This window comes from Chinchilla lanigera, unplaced genomic scaffold (genome assembly GCF_000276665.1).
Source record: "Chinchilla lanigera isolate Chin_1 unplaced genomic scaffold, ChiLan1.0 scaffold00024, whole genome shotgun sequence".
Taxonomy (NCBI): Eukaryota; Metazoa; Chordata; class Mammalia; order Rodentia; family Chinchillidae; genus Chinchilla; species Chinchilla lanigera.
The window spans coordinates 5,200,349-5,220,465 of NW_004955425.1; the positions used below are offsets into that span (position 1 = coordinate 5,200,349).

The 20,117-nt window shown below is 41.4% G+C and overlaps 1 protein-coding gene across 1 annotated transcript in view; it reads right to left on the reverse strand.

Annotated features, from left to right (window-relative positions):
* The window catches only part of Papss2 (3'-phosphoadenosine 5'-phosphosulfate synthase 2), a gene marked incomplete at its 5' end in the record, with an annotated part of 72,849 nt that overhangs the window by 14,117 nt on the left and 38,615 nt on the right, over positions 1–20,117 (reverse strand). Inside the window, 8 exon segments of the mRNA XM_005385890.2 lie at positions 379–584; positions 4,778–4,792; positions 9,504–9,615; positions 11,138–11,251; positions 11,378–11,496; positions 11,943–12,081; positions 13,345–13,580; positions 17,149–17,266. Of these exon segments, the coding sequence (XP_005385947.1) occupies positions 379–584; positions 4,778–4,792; positions 9,504–9,615; positions 11,138–11,251; positions 11,378–11,496; positions 11,943–12,081; positions 13,345–13,580; positions 17,149–17,266 (1,059 nt within the window).

The following is a 20,117-nucleotide window of genomic DNA, read 5'->3' on the forward strand; positions in this document are numbered from 1 at the left end:
TGGCTCACTGTGTGTGAAACTATTTCCCTTGTGCAGTTTCAAGATGAACAGGCTGTAAGCTCCAGCGGCAGTTGTGCGCATAGTGACAGCCATGGCTTTGGTCCTCTATGCACAAGGTCAGACTAAATTTCCTACCTGCAGCCATCACGGGATCTGAGGACTCCAGAGCTCATTCAGATCAGCTTTCAAACAGAAAAACATTTCTTTATGACTTAAAAAAAAAAAAAAAGACCTCCCAGGCTTGCAAAACTTACCTTAGAAATGCATTCTTCTATTGAACCTGTTTTTCTAAGTCCTCCATGAAGAAATTAAAAAGAATTATTCTTGTCCTCACTTGAAATAGATCAAGAAAGCCCTTCCAAAGGTTCTGCCACTTACTTTGATATGGGGGTGTTTCGTAGATGACGTCCCCCACACACGGCAACAGCGTTCCTCCTTCCTGTGCTCATAGAATTCAGGGTCACATAAAATAGCCACCCTCCGTCCAGCGTACACGAGGACAAACTCGCTGCACCCTTCCAGCCGCGCCTTGTCATCTGCAGAGATGGGCAGCACGATGGGGATGCTCATGTTCAGCACTCCGTCTGCGGAGAGACCCGTGTGATGCGTGAGTACCAAATACAAGGTGCGCTGTCGCCTAAGGAAGACTTGAATGCACACAGTGCCCCTTGCAAAAGAGTTCCTCCCAAAGGCGTAAGCCCCAGCCGCAGCCCGGCTATGCCTCTGCACCAGTTTCTTTACGGTCTGGCACGACAGTCCTGGGGGCCTGCCAGAGGCGGGAGGAGGAGAGCCTGTGAGAAGGGGTTGGAGTGTCACATCACAAAGGTGGCCCCAGGGAGTGAGGAGGAGGGCCTGTTTCCCTTTGGTCCTGACCCCAATGCAGTAAGAATTTAAAATCTTTTAAAACCTAATTAAACAAAATAAAGGTTGACAAACCTATACAAAACCTCTAGTTTTTCTTGGAAATGAAACTTGAAACAACGTTGGGCAGTAAAAAAAAACCATACTAAATTAAAAAGGAAGAAAAAACTGAGAGGATTTAAAATCAGTGTGGGTGGGGGGTTAGCACAGTGGCACAGTGCCTGCCTGGTAAGTGTGAGGTCGAGTTCGATCCCTGGTTCCCCTTCTCCAAAAAATAAATAAAATCAGTGGGAACGCAAACAGTAGTGCTCCTGATCTTCACCGTGCTGCAGGTGGAGCATCATCCTTAGGTATTCTTGAGGAGACTGGTGACCCCACTTATTTGGGAGTCAGAAGTCTCGCTGGCTCAACTACAATTGATAAACCATTAGTCAAAAAGTCACAGAGGAAGCTGGGCACAGGGGCACACATCTATAATCCCAGCTACTTGGAGACTGAGGCAGGAAGATTTCGACTTTGAGGCATCTTGGGCAACATAGTGAGACTTTATTTCAAAGCCAAATGAAACGATGGAGCAGTAACGAATGCTATAAAACTCTTTAATAAAACACACGAATTTTCTTTAGAACGTGAGCCCCTGTCAGCTTTATGCTGACTCTTACTTTAAAAGGAATTTGAATAAACTGGGTTTTCTGATTTCTCAGTGTACAGTGTGACAAAGGAAGCACGGAATGTGCTGTTCTGGCAAGCTACTTCTTCAGCAGCATAAAGTGTAATCAGCTTGACCCCAAAGCATGAGACAGGAAAACTATGAAAAAACAAAAAATAGAGGAACTGTGATGGTTAATTTTATGTGTCAACGTGGCTAGGATATGGATCCAGGCAGATTTTGGTCAAATATTATTCTTACAGTTTCTGTGAAGTTTTTTTAGGTATTAGCATTTAAATCAGTACACTGTGGGTAAAGCAGATAACCCTCAATCATATGGGTGGGCCTCATCCAATCAGTCAAAGGCCTGAAAAGAAAAAAGACTGATCTCCCCAGAAGAAGAAGGACTCCAGATAGCAGAATGCTTTTGGATTTGAACTGCCTTCCTCCTCCAGGTCTCGGCCTATCCTGCAGATTTTGGACTTGCCAAGCTGCAATTGTTTCTGTTTTTCTGAAGAACCCTAAAACAGGGACTAAAATTCCAGAGTTATGGGGGTTTGCTCAGTGCGGGAGCCAACAATCCCCAAAGGGTCCCAGTCCTTGGGGCACCATGACACTAAAACTCAGTTTAATATCTGGCAGAATAATGATGTGACAACAGGGAGAATTTGAACAGTCCCCTTACGTTGGACAGCGTCCCCAGTGAACCTTTTTTTTTTTTAGTGGATAAATGTAAGATACAACAGTTAAAAATGTACTTTATTTTTAGTTTGGGGCTTACAACGATAAAATTTGGCCCTCACTTCTTAATGATACCAAAAAATGTATAGAAAAAATTACAAAACTGCGTCCCCCCCCCATTACTTTTTGTAACCGTGACCCTAAACTCTAATAAATATGTATGCTTTTTATTTTATTTTTTTTTTGGTACCGGAAATGAAACTCGTGACCTCACGTTTGCCAGGTAGGTGCTGTGCTGCTGAGCTACATCCCCAGCCCGTGTATGTTTTTTAGTTGTACCCACAGGTGAGAAAATGGGAGCCTCTGTTTAAGTGTGTAACACAAAAGAATGATAGAGAAAGTTCAAGATTCGGGAGAGAGTAAGAGGAAGGTAAATTAGAAGACATTCAATTCCAGAGAAAGCATATGGAGTTATTTGTGAATTTAAGGAAATGTATCCTAAATTAATAAAGTCAATTAAATCTAACTTTCAAATCCAACATTTAGAATACCTCTTACAGAGCTAAAGATCTGAGTTCTATTCTTCTGGGGCCTAAGACTCTGCCTTAGCAGCTATGAAATGAAACTTTTCAGGCAGATCATTTTGCACCTTTTAAACACTCTCCAAAAGTTACTGTCACAGCATACAGACATCAACTGCTACAAAACAGTAAGTCCAGTCTATCATCAAATCTTCCAACGTAAACCACACAAACTGTGGACAAAAAAACAAAACTTTTTTGTGTGTGTGGTACTGGGGATTGAACTCAGGGCCTTGTGCATGCACCGAGCAACATCCCCAACCCTCCAAACAAGGCTTTTGTTATTTCCATAACTGTTCTAAAGTTCACGGGCAGTTAGACGAGCCAACCCCTTTGCAAAGTGGGGAGTTTTTCCACCCACTAAGTGTGCCAATGAACTTTTCTGAACTTAGTTTCCTTATCTGAAGCATGGACAGTAAATACTGTGGCTGGGGGTGCTGTACAGCACTGTATCAGTGGAGGTTTAGAAGATGACTAAATCCACCACATAGTCCAGTCATCTGAGGGGGAGGAAGAGAGGTTAACAAAGAGCAGCACCTTTGAGGATGCTGATGTCCTGATTAAGAATCATATTTTCTCTGGGTTGCTTGCCAACAGTGCTTAAAGACCATACTGTCTGACTTTGCTGCTAGCGTGAGTTGGCCAAACTAAAGTTAAACAAAATGCAAAGCTACAGGTTGAGTAGGTTCTTGGAGGAACCCTTGCTCTGCCTCCAACACTGTCTTCCGTAAAAGATTCCAAATTGAAGTCCAAGGGACCACTTCCCAATCGCATCCTCCAGCCCACGGTGTTCCTGCGCAATGTAGCCTCTGCCCCACCTTCATCTTGGCCTCGAGAAAGTATCTTGCAGAGACTACGGAGCACTCCCTGACAGTTGTCATGAGAAGGGAGCTAAGCTGCAGGACTTTAAGGGGTCCTGGTGAATAGAAATGCCGACTAATCTCTGACGCCTGCAGTTGCAGCTCCACATGGGCATAAATAGTCAACAGTGTCATCTTCCTCAACTTCTCTAATACGTCAACTTCCCAGCAGTTGAACTGCACTGAACCTCCTCAATGGCTCTGAACAAGGATTTGCACTTCTAGCCTTTTCCTTTGTGTGTTTCGCCTCAGGTGGGAATGGTGTTGTTTATTTGATTGTAGTATGTCTCATTATAGAAGACTATTGTGGTTTTTTTAACCATGGAAAGTGCAGCGGATAAATTCCTGTTAGTTGACTAATTTCTCTTTTACTTTAATAATTTCCAAACCTTTTGTTTTAGCCTTGTACAACTGCTCATTCATTGCATAGACTGTTTCTATGCAAACACTAAATTAATCTTTACTGCATAACTAGGCTTTTTAAGGGAAAACCAACAATAATGAAAACAATAGCAGTGATAAATGATATCTCCAGAATTTTACCTCTTAATTCTGGTGTACCACAGAAGTTAACAGTCACAGGAAATATATATTTATTCCCATTTATATATTTATTCCACAACTATCATTATGATAGTTTAAAATTAAAGTCATGCATAATCACACATTTCAAACAAAGGAAGCACAGTCATACACAATCCAACCAGGTGAACCCACTTGAAATTGCATCCGAAGTGGATTTATCCTTTCATCAGTTAAGGACATTGTATAAATGTGATAGAAAAAATTTTCCCACATTTTTGTGAAACTAAAGTTTTAAAAGGATTAACAGTCATTGTGAGAGGATCATAAATTTAAAAGAGCTCAGGAACAAAATGTGCAATAATAATTTAGAAACAAATTTAATTTTATTGATCAACACAACATTATGAATGATAACTTCATCTGATCCAGAAATTTCCTATTATTTACATGTCAGTCAACAGAAATTATAGTATTATTCTACTATAACTGGTTGAATCATGAATTGATAATGATTCCAACTGGTTAATTTAGATTATTTTTAGTTATATCTTTAGCCATTTTAAATTAATGTAACATATGTAATTATAATAATTGAGCTACTTGGAAGTTGAAGTACATACCAGGAAGGACCATGCCTGGAGAAATAGAAACACAATTAAGAAACATGTTTTCAGCTGCCCACAAAAATAATCTCAAAGCAACAGTATCAAAGAACAAGCTCCTTTTATGACACTTTATAATTTACAAATGTAAAGCTCTTTGTTATGCTATTTTTAAAATAGAGTAAATGACACTAAAACATAGCAAAATCAGAATTTATATGAAATATTGTTCCACACACTCCAAAAGCATTGTTCAGATGACTGTTTTAAAATAACTGTAACATACATCAATGGCCTCTCTAATGCCGGCAAGAAAGTACCTCTTGTAAACAAGTAATGTTACAACCACTGTCAAATGACTTCCGAACCCAACTTTGGGAGGGTACAGAAACAAACTGCCCGGAACCATCCCAGGATCCCAGATGTTCAGAGGAAAGTATTAGAGCCAAGATAACCTGGATTTGAATTCAAACTTCAAGTAAGTTATTCAACCTTTTCAACACTTCATTCTTCATGTGGACAAAATATCTTCATAGTGCTGCTATCCAGAGTAAGTGGGAATACCTACTTTGAACTCCAGAGTCTCTTGTGCTTAGTAAGTACTGGGGATACCCCTGGAACACCCTGGTGCCCTGCCTGGAGTGTCACAGCCGCAGGAGACTTGCCATGAAGTGATGGAGCCTCATAAGGCCGCCATGTTTTGATCTCACTTGGAATCCATCAGTAAACATATACTTGATGTTTCACTTTTAAATTTATATGCTACCTTTATTTTAATTTTTTTGAGATAAGGTCTTACTATGTAGTTTAGGCTGACCTTAAACTTGATATATGGCCCAGGCTGGCCTCAAACTCACGGCAACCCTTCTGCCTCAGCTTTTAAGTGCTGTGATTAGAGTTGTGTGCCACCACACCCAGCTGCATACAACATTTATGACAGGAGTGTCTGTAACAACCCCGGAACTATATTTCCAGTGAGAGATAAAGTGAAATAATACATTGATATGATATGAAACTTGGTCCTTGAATAATATACAGAATAATTCATACTCTACAGAAACACTAACAAATGATTTGGGTTTTTGGTTTTGGTTTATTTATTTTGTTTTTGGGCTGAGAGGACAGACCTATTCTTAAGTTGGGGGAAAATGTGAACCTCTGAGAAAGTTAAAACTAACAAAGTATTTTTTAGCAAATATGGTGAGAATTAAAAAATGTTGCTTGCCAATTGTAGGTGACTGAGAAATTTGTAGCTGTTTGATGATAGACAAAAGTGGCCATGTACCTGTGGCTACACAAAACGTTTCAATTTTTCAATGATGTATCTCAAACCTTCATGAATTGGTTAATATCAAACACTATCTATGCAAATGATATGTTGTCCCACCTTCATATATATATGTATATGTATATGTATATATATACATATATATATGTATGTTTCCTTCAAAATTTCACTCTGTGTCCTTGGCCCAAAAGCCATCAGTTAAGCCAGGTAATTCCAGGAGACTCCGACATGGCATAAACAGGGTGTTCCCATCAGTGTTCTCCAGCACCCCAAGTTGCTGCTGTCCAGGAAGAAGCAGAACAAGCCTCCATTCTAGGGAAGCAGTTCCATTTCATCTGTTAGATAAGTTACCTTGGATTTCACCAGAAAGTTCTTTGGCTTAAAATGAAGTTGCACAATCACTGATGGGACGTGAAGAAACCAATGCTTGAGGTCAGAGGAGGAGCTGCACTGCATGTCCACTAGGCACACATCTGTCCTTGCAACCGCTTTGTCCCTGGCAGCAAGGTCATCCCTGGCATATGCCACAATCAAGAAGAATTTGTTGCTGGTCGATGACCTTCTTATCTGTGCTACTTCAAACTGAGGTGACTGTGGAAAGTCAGTTGGTTACTTCAAGACTCCAAGTTCTTTCAACTGTGTGCACTTGGGGTTTGTTCATGCTAATAACTAACATTCATGAAACATTTACTATTGGACTGGAGGTTCTTTTAAACTTTCAGTATGCCAGTGAGATGGGTGCTTTAACCTCCCTATTACAGATGAGGGAACTAAGCCCAGGAAATTAATTGATTTGGCCCAGGTTCACAGCTAATCACTACATACAAACCCAGCCAGTTTGGCTTTGCTTCTCATGCTCTTAACCATCATGACATTCTGCTTCTACTTAGGCCAAAACTAAATTGAGATACAAAGCGTGGTAGAGGGAGGCAGGACACCATTTTCCTGAGGTCTGTTTTTATCAATTGATCCATAGAAGAACTGAGGAGGCTTCTAGCAGGTAGGTGCAGAGCTTTGAATCCTGATTGTGGGCTCTGGTTGCAGAGGCAGATGGTGCAGCCTGCAGAGAGTTCTCATAAGGAGAAAAGGAGTCTTATAGAAAGTCCCATCAGCAGAGCTTTCAGGATGTAAGGGGATAGGGCTTATGGAAATACATAACATCTGGTGTTGAACTCCTCCTGGTGTAGCCACACTGGAGACACAGAATAAAGCTATCCATACAGATTACAATAATAATGCTGTGGGACTCAAGCAGCCACCTACGGTCTTCAACTGAGATGGATACAGAGGAAGGGAACATCCTCCTTCCCACTGAAGAAAGAGTCCATAGACTGCCATTGCCCCACCAGAAGTTTAGTGGCTGAGTGACTCAGCAGCAGCTGTACAACTGTGGACTCTCACATACCCTGGGGCCTCCAACAGATACCTGGGCTTAGGCTATGGAAAGAACTGGTACTTCATATGAGCAGATAGGGTCTTCAAACCAGGGAACTCAAGTAGTAATGGGGAAAGTGAGCTCATTCAGGCCCCCAGACTGGGAGCTTTGGGACACAAATCCGGATTACACAGGAAGTGGAACAATGGTAAGCATTTCATCCACCTCATGATAGTGAGCACCAAATTAGAGATTCAAAAAATCAGTATGTTTTGCCCATGAATGAAATGGAAATGTTGTGAGAGGGAAGGAGAAAGATTTTGCCTAAATTATCCAGATGGACTGTCTGCATTAGTGGTTCTTTGTCACTTGGGCCACAGATTCTCTTAAAAATTCATCAAACGCTATAAACTCTTAACCCAGGAAAATGCTCTCTTCTTCCCTTCTCAAAAGGCCAACCACTTTGGTGTACCTGGGATGTTTACTGTTCCCCCAACCTGAAGTCTTAGTTTCCGGGCTAAGAACCTCTGATTTTAACGTTGATCTCTGCAATCATATCCACCATGCTGGTCTTTTTCTTCATGGAGCAAATACTTATTAAAGGTCAACAGCACTCTCTGCAATAAGTCCCACTCTTCTCTTGCAGTTCCCTTATCTAATGGCCACGGCTGTAGTTCGCATGTGCACAGTCCACCCCTTACTCATGGCTGGCTGCTGAGTCCAGCAATATTTACTTGACATAGCCCATGTCAGAATCAACACATCAAGACAAATGTCAGCCTTCCCTGTGTACATATCCAGACCTTTTCCATTCTATTGGAAAGGACATCAGGATAGTGGCTGGGTGTAGAATGAATGCTGGGCAGGCAATCAGGGAATTATGGACCCTGATCTTGGGTCTTCACTTATTAATGATATAAACTGAAGCAAATCCCTTAACCTAAGGTATTTTTCTCATCTGTAAAGTGGATAATAATAGTTGTGTGTTTACTAGTTGTCTCTTTATGTTTCACTGAGTAAGGCTCAAATGAAATAATATCTGAGAAGATGCTTTGAAAATAGAGAAATGTTGAATATAATGTTATTATTGTTGAGGCAAGCTGTGTTTTGGGGGAATGTTGTTTAACCTGAGAATGAAGGCCTCGGGTTGTACAGCATGAACAGTCACACAAGGAAAAGGGAAGAGGGTCCATTCTGACAGGCTTTGAGTTCTAATTCTGGCTTCATGGCCCATACCCCAGGCAAAGGCACAAGCCCAGGACATGGACATCTTTCAGAAGAGAGAACACCTGATTTGGTCTTTCCTCCTACAAGGTCGGGAGCCCTGTTCAGTATTACAAATTTGCTATGACTCTACTACCACCCCTTCTCCAACTGGCAGCAATTCCCCAAAGCCGTGAACTAGATGAGTTATATTTGATAAGCTCAGTAAGTTCTAGAAAGGAACATAGGCAGGTCTGGAATTCTTCTAAATAACTCATGCTTCTGTCCTTGACCAAGTCAGTTTTCTAAAAGCCATTAGCCTATGCCCAGAAGGCTGTGTTAGCATGCATTCCCATTGGAGGTTAGTGGATGAAGTCCCCCTACTATTCATCCCACACAGGTAGGAACTTGGGCACTTTGGAGTCCACCAAGGGAAGCAGCTGCCACAAAACGGCTTGACAGGACAACCTGGAGGATGGGCGGTGCCTTGTCAGTCAGTCACTATGCCAAGTGGGTCTCAGCTGTCCCAGGTGCTCACTAGCAGCCAGTGGGCAATGCTGCTTCTGATTGCAGCCATGCTTATGAATAGGGAGCGGGATCACAAAAGCACAGGTAGAGGTGAAACAGACTCAGAAAACCTCTTTCTTCAGGTGGTTAATTTTAAATATTCAATAATCCTTTGAGAGTGACTTCTGCACAGAAAGAATGCTAAAATGGAAACTTTTACATAATAAAATTGAGCACACTGTAAATAGGCTAAATATTTTTGCAGTAAGATTTACAAACCAAAGATTAATGGTTTCTGTTCCTATGCAAACTTCTAGAAGAGACTTTTTGCTTTAATATTAAAGACTAACAAACAACCACAGCAAACATACCATTCAGCAGAGTGTCAAAGTGTAGGGTTTGCAAGTACTCCTTCTCCCGCATAAATCCCTTGAGGGGAGTGGCCCAGCCTTCACTCAGAACTTGGACCCACTGGAGATCCAGCTGCAAAACAAAAGAAAGCAGGTGACTATTTCCACAAATTCTATTTCGCAGGCCTGTGGCCTCAGGACAATTCTTTCTTATTCAACTGACAGGAGGATGAGAGTGGAACCTTTGATGTTTTAAGTGTTCCCACATGTTACACTGAGCCCCAATGTGAGGGTCAGATGAGTTTAACTTTCCTATAGAAGAGTGTTTTAAAAATACCAAATTACAATGATGTATTTGAACATTGTAGGCTGTACCTATTCCCATAATGTGCAACTGAGTTGAAAATTCACTGTTCATTCATTCTTTTCTTCCACAAAAAGTTTGGTTTGGTTATATTTTTTCACAAGATGTGCTGATTGATCATTTGGCTGAACTAAGCAAACCACTAACTCTAAGATAAAATCCAAAATTATTGCTAAAATACTGACAGCTTTTCAAGTTCTGGCCCCTCGGACCTACGGAGCGTCTCCCACCTCCTTCCATTCCACCTGCAGACTATTTGCCACGTGTAGCTTAAACACACATGTCATTTCAGGCTGTGTCTTACCCATCCTCCTCTTCACCTGCAAAAGTCCAGTCATGAGTTTAAAACCCAGCTCATGGTTCATTGCTCTAAAATCTTTCCGGTCATCCCTATGACCAAAAGAATGAACCATTGGATTTTTGAAGTCCTCCATATTGCAGGCTATTCTGCTATTGGAATGACATAATATTGTCATTGTCAGAATGTCTTCTCATCTGCCTGGAACTCGGGACTTATTTTACTGAGGTAGGGTGTTTGTTCATGACTTACGAGATTATGGGTCTCCATAGCTGAAGCAGGTTCCCTATTTATCCTGCATCTTAAAAAATCTCCAAAGTTTTGCTGGATAAAAATAAGCCCCCAAAAGGACTCAATGTCCTTGTAGCCCAATTAACCCTGACCCATAAAAAGCCACACACAAAGCAGTTTACTGGGGTTGCATCTTGCATTCTCCACGCAAAAAAACGGTGCACCAAAATTGTCTTCCTCTTTCCTCAGACTGAACTCTTGCTGATAAAGGAAGAATGCGAGTTTCAGGGTTGCTTTTTCTTCTTCAAACCCCCTTTTTGTGGGTACCAGGAATTGAATTCAGGACCTGGCATTTGCTAGGCAGGCGGAGTGCCAGAGCTACATCCCAGGCCCCCAAACTCCTTCTTGATTGCCCAAGAAGTACTTAAGTTTTGGACACACTCTTTTCTGAGTCAGTGCCAGCAAATAATTTTTGGTCCGATGTCCACACATCAGCATTGTTGATAGAAGACAGCTACATGTGAAACTGTCCCAGGTAAAGACAGATTTTACTCTGCCTGTCTGCCCTCCACCTCCACATGTTACGATCAGCTGCCTTGAGGCGAGGGATTTGCTCGAAGAAAAGGCAGAAAAATGTTGGCAAAGGTGAAGTGTTTATCTCTCCATAAACATCGTATGTCCTTTATTCATACCTTTGTTACTATAATGAGTGACTGTAAATGCATTGTGAGGACAGGCTTTGGCTAGTTGTTACCCATTTACCTTGGTAATTGACAGCGAAGGAAGAGACTCAGCCTCAGCTCGAACTTGATCGAGTTTGTTTTCTGGCACAAAAAGTTCGTGGATCCCTTTGATTATTGTATGGGGTAAGATATTCTGAAGTGAAACAAAATTAGTGATGACTTCAGATGAAAACTGAAAAGAATGCTTTATTCAAGAAGCACAGATTATCTTTTATGACTTTATTAAACTAAAGGAAAGAGAGACAACCAGTCGGCCCACCTGCTCTTGCAGAAGTTCCACCACCTGCTGAACGCAGTCACTCACGGAAGTCAGGTTGGTTTTAAGCACACACTCAGGAGTTTCAGGCTTCTCATAATCAGAATCAATACCTGTAAATCCTGCAAGACACGAGGGGGAAACCACATCTGTGCCTACAGAACCTTTTTTTTCTAATCAGTGAGACATTACACATGGAGGAATAATATGTACTAAGAGTTCCAGTTACAACCAAAAAGGACAAACAGCCATCTTCGACTCCTTGCTAAAGGTAAGAAAATACACAGTTGTATTTTCAACATAGAAAGCCCCAAATTATCAACAATAACTAGCAAAGTCCAAGCCCTCTACAGCTGATTGGAACTGAAAAGAAAAGCAGGAGGGAAAACTCTGAAATCCCCCCACCCAAGAGTCTCCTACAAAGACCATTCTACAGCTAAGGCGGCAGTTCTTGAAAGAGAAAACCTACGTTGTAATAAGCCCATGGGCATATCGAATACGTTATGAATCAATAAGAAGTTATATATGTAATACAGGCAATTTTGGATAAAAGAGTCAGTTGTCGTACCTTTAATCTCCCCAGCTCGGGCCCGCTTGTACAGGCCCTTTACATCTCTGCTTTCGCAAATATTTAAAGGTGCATCGACAAATACTTCAAAGAATGGCAGTCCTGCTGATTCGTGGATTTTGCGGGCATTTTCTCGATCCTGAAAAGCAGTATGTGTAAGGATGTGAAAAGAGGTATGTGAAGTTTTGCATGTGTGCTCCGGATCTCATGCACTGGAAGCTTAATGTCAAACTCATGTGCTGTGGGTATTTGGAGACAGACTCTTTGAGAAATGATTAAAACTAGATATGGTCATTAGGGTGAACCCCCTACCCCCGTAGCTGGGAAAAACAACCCAGCACAGGCCTCTTGCTTTGTCTTGTCATGAGATCACCGTGTTAAGATACAGCCAGAAATCCCTTACCAGACGCCAAGCAGATAATTGTGCCATGCTCTTGTGCTTCTCAACCTTCAAGTTCATGAGCCAAATAAACCTCTATTCTTTATTAATTACCCAGTCGGTAGTATTTTGTTATAGCAACAGAAAATGGATTAAGGCAAAATTTCTTTATCACTAAACATGGGTACTGTGGGGCTGGATACCCCTGAGATAACACTGGGGTTTGTATTTTGCAGAGTCCTTTTAGAAAATACATCTCATGTTGTTGAACGCAACTCTCTCAAATGTTTCAGTCCGGTATGGGATTGCACACCTGTAATTCCAGCATTCTAGGAGGCTGAGGCAAGAGGATCATGTTTTGAGCCCAGCGTGGGGCATTTAGTGACTTAGCAATACCCTGTCTCAAAATAAAAAATTCAAAGGGCTGGGAATGCGGCTTAGTGCAAAGGGCCTGGGTTCAATCTCAAGCATTCCCCAACCCCCTAAAAAAGAGCCTTTTAAAGAAATCTCCAAAACCAGCACCTCTTAGCAGGACAGCACTGGCAACATGAGAGGATTTCTTTCAAAAGATGTGTTCGAAGCACACAGCACGCTATCTGTAACTCCCAGAAATTTCTAGTTTTGAGACAAGAGTGACACTCCACCTTAGCGAAGGCCCCTTAAATACATATAACCCAATGCCTCCCGGTGAGCTGTTCTTTTCTTTGATGAGCTGAACATTCTTTTTTACATAACTGAAATTACAGAGCTTTACAGCTCTTCTTGCGTAATTTTTCCTTCAACTCTAACCAAGTGTCGCCTATAATTGGGAACGTGAAAGGGTTTATGTCAACCGAAGTCCTGACCTCTGGAGATGAGCTCTCTTTAAATAACCAACAGTAAACAGAGGAAGTGAGGATGCACTCTGGGGAGGGGAGGATGGATAGGGAAATTAAAAGTATAATATTGCTCTGCACCTTCCCCTTTACCCCAGTTCTGTCCTCAGCAGCTGTGAGAATTACAGGCAGTGCCAAATCCTTCTACCTTTGCGAACGGAGAAATGAAGCTGGTAATGCAGACCAGACCAGCGTCGGCAAACAGCTTGGCCACCTCGGCAATCCGGCGGATATTTTCCTCTCGGTCCCCAGGAGAGAATCCAAGATTTTTGTTAAGGCCATGACGGACATTGTCTCCATCCAGGGAGTAGCATGGGATGGCGTGGGAGACGAGGTATTCTTCCAGAGCAAAACTTATTGTTGTTTTCCCAGCACCGGAAAGACCTGCCAGATCGGGCAACAGAGATCGGCATTGCCCCCAGTTGCTCAAGTCAATAAATCCTGAACTAATCTGGTACTTTTAGTGTAACTAAACTTGACTCCAATCGTTTGATTAATCTTAGACCAAAATTATTTAAATCTAGAAAAAAGTTAATTATAAGCAAACTATTTGCATTTATTTCAAGTTTTGAAATAACCGTCTCCTGTTAGGACTATAGCCTCGCACAGTAAGTGAAGTAAATAAATACACCTGGGGGAGGGGCACGGCTGATCATTGCTGTGCTGTCTTTTGCCTACAGAGTGTTTCAAAGATTAGAAAGTTGGGGGGCTGGGGATTTAGCTCAGCGGCAAAAGCGCCTGCCTGGCAAGCGCAAGGTCGTGAGTTCGGTTCCCGGTACCGGAGAAAAAACAAAAAAAAACAAAAAAAAAAAAAAAAAAAAGATTAGAAAGTTGTACAAACCCATATTCTGGCCTCTCTTGAAAAATCAAAGACATGGAAATGGTGGTCTCAGATCACATGGCGGAAACCAGGCAGAGGAGAGGAGGTCGAGGAAAGACCGGGTCTGGCAAGCCCACCTCCCTTGTTGATGTCACTGCATAAGCATCTGCCATCAAAGCCTGCATGCTATTCTTTTGGTTCCTCAATTTTTTGAAAATGACTTAAAACCTGAAGCTGGAGAGTCACCTTGATTAGGCAGTAAAGTATTTAGAGGTCTTCAGAGTGTGTATACTTTTAGACTCCTCAGGATCTTTACGTGAGAATATAGTTATTGTGTGCCTTCCACCATGCTCTCCAAGTACAGTGAGTGGAAACACACTTGATAATTTCTAGATAAGGGAGCACATATGGGAAAAGGGAAAAAAATGCAAGCTGCCAAAATTAGTTCTAAGCCCACAATCTAAGAACCCTAGAAAACTTGTACACTAAAATTCACTTGTCCTGAGGATTTCTGAACCAGCAGGATATTCGAAGGTGCCAAGCCCCTGTCAAACACACCCAGAATGGAAATGGGAAAGTTCGGAGGGAAATAAAAAAAGCCAAGAGATTAATACAGAGAAGACAGAAGGAGGAAAAAGGAAAAAGGGGAAAGGAGTAAGAGAAAAACAGGTACAAAGGACAGAGAGGAAAGGAAACTGGGGGAAAAAATAAGTTTTAAAGCCCTGTCCTTAGGCTTGACGGAGGAAAGTAAGAAATGACTAATTAAGGATGTTGACAGTCTTTGGTAAATCATTGTAAAAGATGTTGTCAATTTGTTACATCAATATGTTAATATGTTGTCAGGTTATTTTATTCAGTTTTACTTGAAGAAAGACTTGGGTGGAGAATTCCTCTTAGAATTTCTGTCAGGTTGAGGGGTAAGGAAAATCCGAATCTTGAATCTCTATATGTTGTCTTGTGTTAGAAATACGAGAGAAGTGATTGAAATTTCATTCATCTTTCAGAAAACAAAGAGCTAAATCATAGTAGTGGTATTTAACTAGACTGTTGGCACAATTATTTCCATACATAAGGGTAACAGTAATTACATTTACTAAGGACTTTATTACTTTATTACAGGCACTGTGCTAAGTGCATTGCTGCTTTATTTCATTTCATTCTACTTACACCTCCATAAGACAGGTACTAATCCTGATGCTCATTCTAAGAATAAGGAACCTGAGGCTTAGAGAGATTAACTGGCTTATCCAAAGTCACACAGCTAGTGTAGGTTGAGCTGGGATTCGATCTGAATCCCTGGATTTGAAATTTTTATTTCTTCTGGCCTCTTTGGTCAATAGCCTACCTCTGAAATATAAGAATAAAATATAAATGATAACAAAGGGATTTTGAAGAATAAAAAAAGACAACGGAATTGTGCCCTTTACATCTCCCCCCTTTCTTTTTTTTTCTTTTCAAGGGAGTGCCGATCAAGGAAAATGGACTTCATGTGCATGTCCCAGCACAAAAGTCGTTTTCATGGGTAAATACCACATGAAGCCAAACATGTAACCAGAGGGAGACTTCTGGAACACAGCTGTACCTGCTGCTACAAATCACACCTCTTGGAGGGTGGTGGGGAAACATCTGAGGAATAATGACAGGCCAGTGCTGTGTACTGGAACACAACGGGCACTTTGCCCCTGTCTGTCCTCACCCTACAGGCTGGAGAGAGCTGTTTTCCAGGAGCCTCGGGAAAACAAAGACACCAGAAAGACACTTGAAAACCATAAAAAGAAAAAGGCTAATTTGGACAGGAAGGGAAAAGACTCAGAATAACAAAAGATGCAAAGCAGGTCCCTACCTGCCATATTCCTTAGCATTCTCCTCAGGTTAAAATACATCCACCTTGGTGAGCAGATGATAACACCTACCCCTTTCCATAACCTGGCTAAACATATTTTTGCAACTGGGCTCCTTGCTTTTGGAAAAGTGGTGTCTATGAAAGGAATTTGGTTTCTTCCTTTGAGTCTAGGTATGTTAGACTCATTCCGTGGAAGCAGTCTTCTACCTCATACTTGGAGCTGGTATGCAACAACTTCTGTGAAACATATTTCATAAAAGAAAGACTCAATCTTGTCCCTCCTAATGTGAATTGTTTTCATTTTCACAGATTACCCTGACCCACTAGCTACACGTGTATATTTTCATAGCTTGAGTATGCACCTTGTGCTCTGGACAAGGGTTTGGGGCATCTTAGGTTCTATCTAATTTCAGTTCTGTCACTAACATTTAGCTTTGACATTCTGCAGCTATAAAAACACTAGAGAAGAAGATCCTTGGGTCATCAGTAGAACTGAGGGTTTTTTGTTTGTTGTTTTTTCTGTAGGCTCAGCCAAGTGGAAATCTCCAATTTTTGTCCTTTTTTTATTTATTTAGTTTTCTTTTTGAGATAGGGCTTCACTATGCGGTTCAGGCTGGCCTGGCCTTAAACTCACTTTGTAGCCTAGGCTGGCATCAGACTTGCAGAGATCCTCCTGCCTCAGTGCTGGGATTTTAGGCGTGTAGCACCGTACTCAGCAAGTTTTCCTTCTTGTAAAGATTCTTACAGTTATGTTTGTTTACGGTAAGGAAATAGTCTTCTAGATGTCAAAACATCAGAAAATAAAAAGAGTAGGTCTAAACACCCCAAGCCTATGGACTGCCAAATGCTTTGCATCTAATTAGGAAAGCTCTACTCATCCCTCCCAGGTATGTTTATTTAAGGAGGAATATGAGAATTACTGAAAGGTGTCACACTCAACCTGTCCTATCCTGTCCTGCCAGAGAGGAGAACACCGGCAAGTAGGGGCTTTCTATGGCTCCATGAGGCTGTATTCCTGGAGTCAGACCTTTAATCCGTTTCTCATTGATAGCGGGATTAGGACTAACATCTAAATTTTCTACCACAGCTCTCAGCCTCCTTGTGGTTAATGAAAACGTACTGTGTGTAATATGTTACACTCAGCTTCTTAAAATTGTGCATCACATTCCCTTTTCAATTAACATATATATATTGCTCATGTGATATGCTAATATGATATAGTGTGTGCCCCATGTATGTGCATGTGTGTGCATGTGTGTGTGTGAATAATCTCAGCCGGTCACACCTACCTGTCAGCCAAACAGTGCATCCTCGGAATCCGCCTCTTGTTCCGACCACTTGCCCTCTCTTACTCCTGCTTACATGGTGGGCCTGATAGACTACATTGGTGGATTTCTGTTGGATCTCCTACAAAACAGGACCAAGAGTAATATTTGATTAATAAACTACAGATTCTTTACTGGAACAATACAAATCCATTTTAACTCTTTGATTGAAAAGCTGGTATGTAACAACTTCTGTGAAATGCATTTTAAAAAAGATTCAACCTTGTCCTTCCTAATATAAATTTTTTTCATTTCTCGGATTACCCTGAGCCATGAGTTACATGCATATATTTTCATTGCTGGGAGGATGTTCAATGACTTTCTTTATTCTGTTCCTTTCTCTTACCATGAGTCATAAAAAGTCTGTTCCCATGAAATAATTATTTTTCAAGTACTGTATAATATTTCATTGGTTCATGCAACACAAACTGCTTCACAACTAAAATTATAAATGCAACCACAGCTTATATTCATAGTTTTCTGCAACTGCATCTCCTCTTTTATAATTGGCAAACAGAATAATAGCTGTTAATTTTACAATTAATGTAAGCTAACTTACAAACAAACATTGCCTTATTAGAATATCTGTCATACTCCTCTGAAACTCTGATTATAACTCTGATTATTTTGATGCTATGTGAGAGTTCTGCTTTCATGGCATTTTAAGCTGTGTACCTTAGGTGGTGCTCAGAAAACTGTCTCTGTTTCTATAAACGCATGCTCTCCCTAAGACTGAAGGTCTAGAACATGGGACAGCACTAATTTCCCAGAGCTGAGAAAATCGTGTGGTGTGCTGGTTGAGCCCACTCTGTGGATCTGGGAGAAGCCCAGTCCTAGGGCTAAGGGTTACAATTAAAACCACCCAAACAGCAGCACCAGGGAAGGGTTTAGTCCTGAACACAAAGGGCTACTTCCTCACAAGAACTAAACTTTGCGGCCACTTTCTCTGGGGAGGTATGAACTTTCTAATTTTTCAAACAGAATCATTCATCAGAAATAAAAATGGTCAGTTTGGAAGCTTGGAGTCTAATTCAAATATCAAATGTTTGTAGTATTTGGTTGTAATAAAATGATCCTAGTGAAGTAACAATCTGGTCCTTATTCTAAATTCAGACTTTACAGCAATGTCTGATGAAAAAAAGATAAAATAAGGCAAATACAGTTTTCGATGAACTTTTAAAAAATATGTGATCCAAGGGGTTAAATAAACAGGTTGGGAACTACCATATCTCTATCTATCTATCTATCTATCTACAGTGTGGTAACTGAATTTCTAACAGTAGATATAACCCAGGTTTCTAAACTGTAAAAATCTACAGGCCTCTTAAACAACACATATGTACATGGCCAGAGTTAAGAAAGTGTAATTTTTGAACAAGACCTGGAGGATATTGAAAAAAAAAAAACCCTCTGGCTATACAAGGGCAAGATTTATTTTCTGGAGCAAGTTGGCTCACCTTTTTGCCACCTCATTTGGGGAAGACAAAAAGGGCTCCACTCAGGACTATGCGGTGGCTGGGACGAGATAATGGGTTTGAATGTGCTCTGTGAATGGCACAGTGCTCTGCGAATGTGGATGCCAGTGCCTGTTACTCCCTGCAGACGCTTAACCGCAGAGGCCGGAGCCAAATGGTTGAGACCCGGTAAATGGCTTCAAAACGAGGGGCCAAGAGCTCCTTGGGGAAGTAAGAGCGACAGACACACCTCTTGGGCAGGCCTGCTACTGAGGCAAGCTCACCACTGGGGCAGTTAACAGGAGTGGGCATTACTGGGGCCAAGATGAAAGTGGTTGAAAGCACAGTGGGATTAGCAGTGATGATACCTAAAACCCGCCAACGTGCACATTTCGTCGGGGCTTTGTGAGTGTAAGGTCTTGGAGTGGTGGAGACACAGTACAGAAGGCAGGGGTTAAACAGCAGTGTCTATAAATGGGGACAAATTACTCTGCAGTATCCATGAGACAGTCTACCAGGCTCCTGGGTGAACAAATCTCCTGAAGGTCTTCTGCATGTTCAGGGTCAAATACACTGTAGGGTTCAAAAGTAACATTTAATTTTCCCTTTTCTCTATTTCCTTTGCCATTTTCACTTTCTTGTGCCACCACATTCAAGAATATGGTGTCTGAATATCAAGTCCAAAACTCAGTTCATCTGTTCTTTCCCTGATCTTTGAGTATTTCTTGAGCTCTTACTACATGCCAGGGCAAAGCTCGAAAGCAGAGATACCTGGCAGTGTTTTGGACAGAAAGACAGAGAAGAAGATCAAGTGACTAGCCTCACTCCGGGGGGAGGGAGAAGTGTGTTCACGTGTGTGTGTGTGTGTGTGTGTGTGTGTAAAGGTATGCAAAGACTGTCCGCAAGTCAACACTAAAATGACAACCCAATTTTTAAAAATGAGTGTAGATTTCAACAATCACTCCACAAAGAAGGATGTACGCTTGGCTATCAGAGAACTGTAAAGTGCTCAAAGTCATCAGTCATCAGAGAAATGCAAATTAAAACCAAAATGAGATGCCACGATAACAACTGGTAGGAGCAAAAACACACCCTCAAATGTTGATGGCAGAGGTGTAAAGGGTGCAACCGTCCAGGAGCAGCACCAGGAGATTTCTCATAAAACTAAATGTTTACATCCCCTAGGACCATTTGTTCCAGAAAAATGAAGACATGTGCCCAAAGGAAGACTTGTTCAACAATATTCTTAGCAACTGTACCTGGGAAAAATCCTGGAAACAGCTAACTATCCATCAATAGGTTGCCCTCCAAGAAAAACCCCCAAAGTAAAAAAAGAAACAACCAACTTCAAACTGTAGAAGTCTCATAAAGGAATGGACTAATGATACATGCAACACGGATAACAATGAATGGAAACAGACTATCCGGAGCCAAGGAAGCCTTACAGAAAAACTATGTGTGTATGAACCCATCTATAGA